Here is an 11,315-nt window from a genome sequence, read left to right on the forward strand (position 1 = left end):
AGATTAAAAACAATATTAACAGATTAAAGACAATATTAACAGATTAAGAACAATATTAACAGATTAAAGACAATATTACCAGATTAAAGACAGAGGAATATGCTGTTTGTGTTTGGTGTGGCAGTCAGGAGCAGATGGACCTGATCTGGGCTCAGTGTGGATATACTTGGATTAGCAGAGTCACGATGGTCCTTCAGTGGCTGCGTCCTCATCTGAATCAACAAGTGGGCTGTGGAGAATTAGAGACGGTGCTTTTATTTTGGTAGCTTTTGAAGCTCTCTTCACAGTAACCCTGAAACACTGATTGAAAAAATATATATACAGTATTTAGAGTTATTTTTACGCAAATTTTCAACTTTGCAGCTAAAGTTTCTTGATGATGTTTAAATATTACCTTGTTTTTGCACGATAGAGCTTTAAGCAGTGTTTGTGGACGACACGGTGAGCTGTGTTTACAGACAAAGATCTGTGGACGTGTTCCTGAGCCCATGCAGTGTAGTCCAGAACAGAACCAAACCTGCTGTAATGCATGGAGGGCCCCTGAGGGCCCCTGAGGGGATCTGTGCCTGCTCACCTGCCTCCTCACCAGGCGCTTCGTGTTTTGGATAATTAAATGCCGAGCTCTCCTGTGTCTCAGGTCGTAGTTTGTTTATTAGTGAGTCGCTGCTCCGTCAGCAGTTTTGTGTTTTCTCGTTTTGTAAAAAAAAAAAATCATTTTTGTTTTATTATCTGAGTTACCTTTGAGTCCTGCTTGCACCTTTTGTTTCAAAACAACTGATTGTGACAGCCCCGAAGATCATGACCATCCAATATTGACCTTCAGCCTCATCCTTTGAGCTCAGATTTTTACAGATTATTCTAATCTGCTGACAATGTTATAAACTGGAGCTGATGGAAGGTTCAAATCTTCCTCATGGGGATAAATATTATGAAATGGTTCCACTTCTGACACAATTGTTCACCCACTGGTGAACTCTTCCTTCATGCTCTTTAAAATGGTCTGTTTCTTTTTATAATCTTACTGACCTGGTCACTATTTAACTCAATTAGTTACAAAAGCTATTTTTTATATGTGCTGCTGCTGTCAAAATAATAATTACATTTTTCTTCTTCTGGAAATTGTACAGTTTTTATAGTCTAAACATGTGATATGTTTACGGTTTTATTGTCATAAATATGGGTTTATAAGTTTTGTAAATCATTGCATGCTGTGTGTATTTACATTTTAAACAACTTTTTCAGAATGTTGTGTGTATGGTGTGCCATTTGTAAAGTTACACAGTCAAAAATTAACAGCAATATATTGGTTTATTTTGCATTTCGTAAGAAAAAAAATATTTTTTTCAGTCACCATGTTATTCATACATTTATAAATTGCATAGTTCCAAACTAAATATTTAATTTACAAGCTAAATATTTAGTTTACAAAGTAAATACTTAACTTGCAAGTTAAATATTTAGTTAGCAAGCTAAATATTCAGTTTACAAACTAAATGTTTATGTACAAGCTAAATGTTTAATTTAAAGACTAAATATTTAGCTTGTAAGTTGAATATTTAGTTAGCAAATTAAATATTTATTTTGGAAATTAAATGTTTAGTTGGGAAAATAAATATGTATGTCCGAGCTAAATAATTAGTTATCAAATTAAATGTTTATTTTGGTAATTAAATTAAATGTTTATCTTGAATAATTAATATCTAGGTCAGAGCTAAATACTTAGTTAGCAATTTAAATATTTATTTTGGAAATTAAATTTTTTGTTTGGAATTTAAATATTTAGGTCTGAGCTAAATACTTATTTAGCAAATGAAATATTTATTTTGGAAATTAAATGTTTAGCTTGGAAAATAAATATTTAGGTCTGAGCTAAATATTTAGGTAGCAAATTAAATATTTATATTGGAACTTAAATGTTTAGATTAGAAATTAAATTTTTAGTTTGGAAATTAAATATTTAGTTTGCACAATAAATATTTAGTTTGGAAATCAAATGTTTAGTTTTGAAAATAAATAATTAGCTTGGAAATTAAATATTTAATTTACACTTAAATTTTATTTCACTAACTAAATATTGAACTTGCAAGTTAAAGATTTAGTTTGTAAATTAAACATTTATCTTGGACATAAACATTTAGTTTGTAAACTAAATATTTAGCATGGAGCTAAATATTTAGCTTGCAAGTTTAATATTTAGTTTGTAAACTAAATATTTAATTTGTAAACTAAATTTATATTTAGTTTTTAAACTAAATATTTAGCTTTTAAATTAAATATTTAGTTTGGAACTATGACATTTATAAATGTATGAATGACATGGTGAAAATATGACTTTCAACAAAAAACTGTTTTTTTCTTATGAAGGGTTAAATAAACCAAAATATTGCTTTTAATTTTTGACTGTGTAACTTTACAAACGGCACCTCATAGTTGTGAAAGGGTGAGGTGCCTTTTTTTAAAATCCTTTTTTTGTTGTTGTTGTTATTTTGGTTCAAGCTAAATTATCTTTGCTTTATATTTTGTTTTAACAACATAAAACAACCAAATTCATTTACTGTTTGAAAGTTATGTTGTTGTTGTTTTCTAAACCGTTGTTTGTTTCTCGCCTCAGGGGTACCAGGGGATGGTGGACGGGGGAGACAACATCAAGGAGGCGACGTGGGAAAGCGTCTCCAGCATGTTGCAAGTGGTGAGCAGAACAACATGCTTAACTTTCAGGTCACACACACACACACGCACGCATGCACGCACGCACGCACGCACGCACACACACACCATGTTTGCTGCTACGTGCCGTAAACAATGTCGCCCTTATGCACCTTTTACCAGAGACGCAAATGGAGTTTGCATTAATGAAGCCGATTCTTTGTTGATGCTCTAATTATCGCTCCAAGAGCGGCACCAACGACTGAGGAATCCCCTCTGAAGATGATTAAAAGTGACAATAAAGCATTCATTTAGCTATTATCAGATTTTTATTGCTTGAGCTTATTTAAACTTAGATAAAAACAAATACTTTCGATCACTACAATCAGCTGAAGAAAGTCAATGCAACAGTTCCAGAAATAATTGATACATAACTTTTGTTTAAGCATCCTTAATATGTACGTGTCCATTTTTTTAAATTTTTAATTAAAACCTCTATATTTGTTATCAGCTTGTGTTTGTGAAGGTTTTGGCTGTTTTCCAGGTGAGTTGTTCTATTTTGGTCAGGTTGGTTTCCAGCCAATCAAAACGCCTGAATCTTAGTGAGCAAACGAGGACCACCACTGTTTCTGGATGAAAAGCCCTTTCTGTGACACCATGAATACGACCTCAGCTTCTTTGTCACATCCTCCGGCTCTGGAAGTAGCTAAGATACGTGGGAGAAATGAATGTGAGGAGAAGTGTAAGGACTAAGAAGATTATTCTTTCTACAAATTGATTACCACGCCAGTAGATCGTTTTAACTGGTTTGCTTTTTTTTAGTATCCAGGCCATCTTGATCTGGAGTTTTAGGAAAAGAACAGCTCTGAAACAAATTCAAGGACGACTTCTGTTCAAGGACATCTGTTCCGTTCTGGTGTTTGTTGGCTTTTAACACGAGCACACCTCATTCTATTTACCCAGGTATTGATTAGACGATCACCTGAACCAAATATTTAATGTTAACCTCCAGCAGGATGAGCAGCTGAATGGCAGAAACAGTGCGACTAACGCAAAAGGAAAAGAAACTAGAGAAATTGCATTTCCTGTGAAAATGCAGTGTGAACGCTTATTGCAGAAGAACTTGCTGAGAAACAGCTGAAATGAGCTAAAATCATGCTGAAACGTAGCAGAAATGGAAGAATAAGCCAATCAGAAGAATGCATAAAGAACACCTCTTTGCTAAATTAGGTTTAAATAAGCAGAATTGAGCTAAATATAATCAGAAATTAGCAACAACAAAAAATAGCAGAAATCAGCTTAAACTATCAGAAGGGGCTGAAATGAGCTAAAAAATGTTGAACTGGCTGGAAAAGCTGAAATTAGAATAACAACAGCTAAATAGTAGCTGAAATAGCAAAAAAGTTGAGCATAATTAAGTTGAAAGGAACATAATAAGCTGAAATTACCATAAAAAAGTTAATTAGGCTGATAGTAGCCCTCACCCCGATAGTCACTAAATGCTTCGAAGAACTGGTCCTGACTCACATCAAAACAACCATCAACATCAACGAGGACCCTCATCAGTACGCATACCGTGAGGACCGATCAACAGAGGATGCCATCTCCTCTGTGGTCCACTCTGCTCTCATCCACCTGGAGCAGAAGGACTCCTGCGTCCGTATGCTCTTTGTGGACTTCACATCCACCTTCAACACCATGATCCCCCAAACCCTGATGGACAAACTATCCACACTAGGACTAAGCCCCTCCATCTGCAACTGGGTACTAGACTTCTTAACAAACAGACCATAGTCAGCGAGGATCCACAACTTCTCCTCCACCAGAACCCTCAGCACTGAGGGTTAATGATAAACAGCTAAATATTTGCTAAAAAAGCATAAAGAAGTCTAATTTACCAAAAGGAGGTAGAGAGAGAGCATATTTTTGCTGAATTAGGCTGAAAAAATTTAAATAAGTGCAAAAAATATAGAATTAGCTGAACATTATAAAATTAGCATAAAGACTGCAAACTAGCAGCTGAAATAGCAGAAAAAGTTTAAACTTGCAGACATAAGCTAAATGGAGCATAACAAGCTGAAATCAGCTGAAAGAAGTTGGAAGAAGCACAAAAATATTGTAGTTAGCAGAAAGAATCTGAAAGGAGCACAAAACAGCTGAAATTAGCTGAACGTAGCTGAAATATGTTTAAATTTGAACAAGGAAGCTGAAGCAGAACAAAATGTGAAAGGAGCAGTAAAAGGTTGTAAACACATCTGAAGATCTGAAGGATGTAAAATGAGCTCAATTCATCTTCTGAGGTAAAATGACAGAAAAGGCTAAATATTTCAAAAAGCTAAAGTTGCACCAATACCAAAAGTCAGAGCAGGATTGTCCTGAAAGAGCTGAACGTTTTGATTCATGATTTGTTGAAGGAGATGAAAACTGCGGGACGAGAATCGCACTGTACAGAAGAAAAATGTATCAGTGAATGCATCATAAACATTCACCCAATAAAAAAGTTCAATCCTGACCATGAGTCAAGAGTTAAAAAGAAAAGTTTGAGTGAGGAAAAAGAAGGGTTCAGGGTTGGTTAACTGGCCGAGTGCTACAGTGAGAAACAGGGTTTCAGTGAGGTTCAGGAGTGGTTGAAGGACCAGCAGGCCTGGACCCTGTGAAAACATCTGGAACAGCATCAGGAGGAGGATGGATGGTCAACCAGAGCTGAGCTGGTTCAACTCTTGTGCCAGGAGGACAACAAATCGCCCAGTAAAAGACTGGTGGAGAGCCTGCCAAGATGCACGGAAGCTGGGATTACAAATTTAAAGTTTTTGCACCGAATGTTGAGCTCTGATCTCTTTCCAAGTTAAACATTAGTGTTGTGATGTCGAAAGATGATTATAATCTTGTTTCTATTGCATGTTTTGAAAATTCTGCACTTTTTATTTTATTCTGACTGTAATCTGTGAATTCTGTAACCAACACTTTGATTGTTGACATGTGCTGCTGATTATCCATGCTGCTGATCTCATGCTGCTGATTTATTTCATGCTGCTGTGTTCATTCGTACGCATCTGCTCACACAGACTCATGTTCGTGCTGCTGTTGTTTGGGTTGTTACAATTTTTGCACTGTTATGTGTTTAGCATATTCTTAGTTCATATCTTTGATCCTTATTACTGTGTGCACAATTTCGTTCCACCTCATGTACCACATGTGCTGCGAATGACAATAAAGAACCTTGATCTTGACCTTGAATAAATGCCTCAAATCTAGATTATAGAACAGAACAAAATAGTGTCATTTATCATTTAAACTGTTAAATGAGAGAAAATCTGAAGATCAGATAATTTTGCATTGGTTTCCAAGTTTGCTCCAGAGCTGTGTATAAATGGGATCTTCCTGGTTTAATAAAAGCAAACTGGGAAAAAATAAAAATACTGACAAACACAATGTTCCATTTTATTCATGAAACTGAAGTTATTGGAGGTTTGTAATAAACACGGACCTCCAGGCGATCGTTACTTATTGTACGTCCTCCCGTAAAGTCTGTGGAAACGATTCCGCTGAAAAACACTGCACTGGTTATTTAAAGGCTTGTTTTTACATTTACATGGAAAGTGTTTGATATGGAATAAATGGCACAGTCCAGCAGAAGCAGCGGCTCCTTAAAATGCCGGCGGTTATCACGGATCCTGCACTCAACTCCTTCAGATAAAATTCCCACTGAGCCATGCGTGAACATGTCAGGAGGTTGTGCACCATGACATGCCTTTCATGTACTTACTGTATTTTCACTAACATAACTCCATGTGTTCATCTAAATCTTTTAAAAGATGATAACTTACAAGGTATTGTTGATGATGAAATGTATGTAACACTGAACACAAGTGTAAGGACGAGTCTTCTCGTCGCCAGGGTGGCACCGTCATCGGCAGTGCTCGCTGCAAAGAGTTTCGAACCCGCGAGGGACGCTTGAAAGCTGCTCACAACCTCGTGCAGCGCAGCATCACCAACCTGTGTGTGATTGGAGGAGACGGCAGCCTGACCGGAGCCAACCTGTTCAGGGAGGAGTGGAGCAGCCTGCTGAACGAGCTCCAGGAGCAAGGTGCTCGCCCCCTGCAGACACTTCTTTGGGTTCATCTCTACATTACTACATAAAGAGTCACGTTCTGGTCTTTCTTCAGGGCTCATAGACGAGGAGGCCGTTCACAGTCATTCAGAGCTTCACATTGTGGGCATGGTCGGCTCTATTGACAACGACTTCTGCGGCACAGACATGACCATCGGCACTGACTCCGCCCTCCATCGGATCATTGAGGTGGTGGATGCCATCATGACCACCGCTCAGAGGTAAACAAATCCAGGAAGTCCCATAAACAAAGACAAAACACTCGTTCATTTGACCAATATGTGATGTTCTAAAAAGGCAGATTAATAAAGTGCACAAGATAAATCCAATAAATGTGTTTTTGACACTTATTTGTTTCTTTCAGTCATCAGAGGACGTTTGTGTTGGAGGTTATGGGCAGACACTGCGGGTAAAAGCAATAAAACAAGGAACATCTTTTTAGGCATATAGTGCGTTTATTATTTATGTTTATGTAATTTACTGCAGCAACAGAAATCCTCCACATCAGTGCAAACAACAAATTCTAAAGCCGTTTAGTAATTTCATTAATTTTCTGTTTAAGCGTAACACGCGACCTGCGTCTGTACTGACTAGCTATAAGTGATGTTTCGATTGTATTTAAATAATGTGCACGTGTGTATACAGATACCTGGCTTTGGTCAGTGCCCTGGCTTGTGGAGCAGATTGGGTCTTTATTCCAGAAATGCCTCCTGAAGATGGCTGGGAGGACAACATGTGCCAGAAACTGTCCGAGGTAACGCGTCTCGTTTAGTGTTTCAACGGTTTCTCTGATTAATTGTTTCTCAGTAGAAATATATACACGGTTTCCTCAGCTGCTGGTATATTAATTCTAATTCATTTAGTTTAATAAATATTGTAGAAAAAAAAAGACAGAGACAAATGCATTTCAGGGAGGCTAACCAAAATATGACTCTGGTGGGACTCGAACCCACAACCTTTGAATGACTCTTTTCCCCAACTAGAAGTCCAGTGCGCTATCCATTGCGCCACAGAGCCCTCTTTACTTTGAGATGTGTCAAAGGTGATTGGAAGATGGAGACCAAGCGTGTTGAGATTTTTTTTTTAAAGTACAAATAAAACACGATCTGAAAATGTCCAGCAAATTCTCACAAGAAGTCCAGTGCACTATAATTTACACCACGGAGCCATTTAGCTCTGTTATGTACAAATGTAAAGCATGCCAAAGTGTTAGAGGTGGTTGCTAAATTAAGATAAGAAACATTTCAACTGGACTCAAACCCTCAACTTTGGACTTCCTGTTTCTCTACCCTTGGAGGTCCAATACACTGTCCATTGTGCCACACAGCCCTCCTGTATGCAGCAAGTGCCAAGAACATTTGATAGATGAAGTAGAGTTCATTAAGATGTTTTAAAATGGTCAGTAAACAACAATCTTTGAAAATATACAAGTCTTGCTAAATGTCCTTTACATTCCATAGACCTTTAGCTGTTTAATTTAAAAATAGTAAGAATGACAAATGTGCTACATATAGAGAGAAGGTACTTTTCTATTGGACTTACTGACATGTGACTCTGGTGGGACTTGAACCCACAACCTTTGAATGACCCCTGACACTCTCTACACTTCCAATGCGCTGTCCATTGCGCTACAGAGCCAGATCCCCATCAAGATGTGTCAGAGATGTTTGGAAGATGGAGACCAAGTGTGGAGATATTTTTAAAAGTCCCAATAAAACAATCTTTAAAAGTCCAGCAAATTCTCTCAATAATCCACGTGCACTATCAATTACAACATGAAGCCCTGCAGCTCTGTTATGTACAAGTGAGAAGCATGCCAAAGAGTGAGAGACGGTTGCTAAACTGAGATAAGTTACGTTCCAATAAACCACAACTATGGCGCAACTGGAAACTACAAATTGTGAATGTGTCCTTCAGGATGTGTAGTAGGATAATGTACATTGCATCACAGTGTCATTACCCAAAGGAGCAAATGTGAACGTGTCAAAAACTGTTCTGAAATTCATGTAAGGTTTTCTTTCAAAGGACTGAAAACAGCTTGCCTAGGGTGGGATTCAAATCCACAAGCTTTGAACAATGTCCTTCTCTAACTTTACAAGTTCATTGCACTGTCCATTGTGCCACAGAACCATTTATTGTTCTGAGAGTGCCAAGAACATGGGAAAGATTGAGATGAAGTACAGTTTATTAAGATGTTTTAAAACAGTCAGTTAACATCAACCTTTAAAAATGTACCAGTCTTGTTAAAAGTCCTTTACACCTTATATCTCATTTGCTGCTTAACTTACTGTACACATTTTAAAAATGGCCAGTGTGTCAGACAGTTGCTACATAGAGTTGAGTTACTTTCTGATTGGACTTAACAAAAAATGACTCTGGTGGGACTTGAACCCACAACCTTTGAATGACGCCTTGTCTAACACTAGAAGTCCAATGCGCTGTCCATTGCGCCACAGAGCCCTCTATTCACTGCTTTGTGTCAAAGATATTTGGAAGATGGAGACCATGTGTAATGTGATTTTTTAAAGTTCAAATAAGAAGTCCTGTGCACTTTCAATAACACCACAGAGCCATTTAGCTTTATTATGTGTAAACATTTAAAAAAATGCCAAAATGTGAAAGGCAGTCACTAAACTGAGATAAGAAACATTTCAATAGGACTCAAATCCACAACCACTGAACCTCTTCTTTCTCTAACCCTTGAAGTCCATTGCTCTGTCCACTGTTCATTCATTCAACCTTTATTTATACTGGTTAGTGTCATTGAGCCTCAAGGACCCATTAAAAAAAGAGAGACCAGTTTTTAACAAAACTATGTCAGTAGAAAACGACAACGGTAAGCAATCATAAAAGAAAGCATATGAATTGAAAAATAAATAGAAGAAAATTATATTAAAAATGAATCAAAAACAGCTACATTATAAAACAATATAAAACACTAAAAACAGGAACACGTCTGCGTTGGTTTTTGTTTGAGATAAGAAACATTGCAATAGGACTCAAATCCACAATCACCACATCTAAAAGTTCTCTAACCTTTGCAGTTCATTGCACTGTACATTGTGCTACAGAGACATGTTTTATTCAGCAAGAGCCAAAAAAATATTGATAGACTGAAATCAAGTATTTCTAAATGTCCTTTGTATTACATAGCCCCTTTGTTGTTTAACACAAATGTTAATAAGTGCCAGTGACAGTTTTTACATAGAGAGGAGTTACTTTCTGATTGGATTTACTAAAGAATGACTCTGGTGGGACTTGAACCCACAACCTTTGAATGACTCCTTGTCCACCACTAGAAGTCCAATGCGCTGTCCATTGCGCCACAGAGCCCTCTGCTTGACCTAATGTGTCAAAGATGTTTGGACATGGAGGCCAAGTGTGTTGAGAATGTTTAAGTCCAAATAAAACAAAGTTCAAAAGTCCAACAAATTCCTATAAGAAGTCCCGTGCACAATCAATAACACAACAGAGATCTTTAGCTCTGTTGTGTACAAATGTGACAAATACCAAAGTATGAGAGAGAGTTGCTAATTTGAGGTAAGAAACATTTCGATAGGACTCAAATCCACAAACTTTAAACGTCCTGTTTCTCTAACCCCTGAAGTCCATTGTGCTGTTCTTTGTGCCACACAGTCCTTCATTGTTCAGCAAGTGCCAAAAAAAATGATAGAATGATGAAGTAGAGTTCATTAAAATGTTTTCAAATGGTCAGTAAACAGCAACCTTTGAAAATATACAAGTCTTAATGTTCTCTGTATTACATAGCCCCTTTGTTGTTTAACACACAAATGTTAAAAAGTGCCAGTGTGTCAGAGACAGTTCTTACATAGAGAGGAGTTACTTACTGATTGGACTCACTAAAGACTGACTCTGGTGGGACTAGAACCCACAACCTTTGAATGGCTCCTTGTCCACCACTAGAAGTCCAATGTGCTGTCCATTGCACCACAGAGCCCTCCATGCAAGACTTTGTGCCAAAGATATTTGGAAGATCGAGACCAAGTATGTCGAGATGTTTAAACGTCCAAATAAAACTCAATATTTAAAAGTTGAGCAAATTGTCACAAGAAGTCCCGTGCACCTTCAATTACGCCACAGAGCTGTTTAACTCTGTTATGTACAAATGTGAAAAATGCCAAAGTGTGAGAGACAGTGGCTAAATTGAGATAAGAAACATTTCAATAGGACTCTAATCCACAACCTTTGAATGTTCTGTTTCTCTAACCCTTGAAGTCCAATGTACTGCCCATTGTGACACAACACCCTCCAATTTAGAGCAAGTGCCAAAAACATTTAAAAGAGATGAAGTAGAGTTCATTAAAATGTTTTACAATAGTCAGTAAACAGTAATCTTTGAAAATATAAAAGTCTTATTAAATGACCTTTACAAATTATAGACCCATTGCTGTTTAACATACAAATGTTAAAAAGTGCCAGTGTGTAAGACAGTTCTTACATAAAGTTGTATGACTTTCTGATTGGACTCACTAAAATCGACTCTGGTGGGACTCGAACCCACAACCTTTGAATGACTCCTGGTCCACCACTAGAAGTC

The 11,315-nt window shown here is 37.2% G+C and overlaps 1 protein-coding gene and 5 non-coding genes across 9 annotated transcripts in view; 1 reads left to right on the forward strand and 5 right to left on the reverse strand.

Moving 5' to 3' along the window:
* Positions 1-11,315, forward strand: part of LOC119415257 (ATP-dependent 6-phosphofructokinase, platelet type) — a 43,393-nt gene that overhangs the window by 8,470 nt on the left and 23,608 nt on the right. For all 4 annotated transcript variants that reach the window (XM_037682430.1, XM_037682429.1, XM_037682431.1 and 1 more), the window contains exons 3-7: positions 2,612-2,689; positions 6,544-6,733; positions 6,813-6,978; positions 7,122-7,166; positions 7,403-7,511. In XM_037682430.1, coding sequence (XP_037538358.1) covers positions 2,612-2,689; positions 6,544-6,733; positions 6,813-6,978; positions 7,122-7,166; positions 7,403-7,511 — 588 coding nt within the window. The remainder of the gene's footprint in view (positions 1-2,611; positions 2,690-6,543; positions 6,734-6,812; positions 6,979-7,121; positions 7,167-7,402; positions 7,512-11,315) is intronic.
* On the reverse strand, positions 7,686-7,774 carry trnar-ucu. The gene is given in 2 exon segments: positions 7,686-7,721; positions 7,738-7,774. It is a non-coding gene; the product is annotated as a tRNA-Arg (tRNA).
* trnar-ucu lies at positions 9,128-9,217 on the reverse strand. Its single transcript is given in 2 exon segments — positions 9,128-9,163; positions 9,181-9,217. It is a non-coding gene; the product is annotated as a tRNA-Arg (tRNA).
* Positions 10,001-10,090, reverse strand: trnar-ucu. Its single transcript is given in 2 exon segments — positions 10,001-10,036; positions 10,054-10,090. It is a non-coding gene; the product is annotated as a tRNA-Arg (tRNA).
* Positions 10,626-10,715, reverse strand: trnar-ucu. The gene is given in 2 exon segments: positions 10,626-10,661; positions 10,679-10,715. It is a non-coding gene; the product is annotated as a tRNA-Arg (tRNA).
* trnar-ucu overlaps positions 11,255-11,315 on the reverse strand; it is a 110-nt gene continuing 49 nt past the window's right edge. Inside the window, exon 2 of the tRNA in view lies at positions 11,255-11,290. This is a non-coding gene — a tRNA (tRNA-Arg). The remainder of the gene's footprint in view (positions 11,291-11,315) is intronic.

The sequence above is a fragment of the Nematolebias whitei genome, chromosome 9 (genome assembly GCF_014905685.2).
Source record: "Nematolebias whitei isolate Nwh7 chromosome 9, NemWhi1, whole genome shotgun sequence".
Lineage (NCBI taxonomy): Eukaryota > Metazoa > Chordata > Actinopteri > Cyprinodontiformes > Rivulidae > Nematolebias > Nematolebias whitei.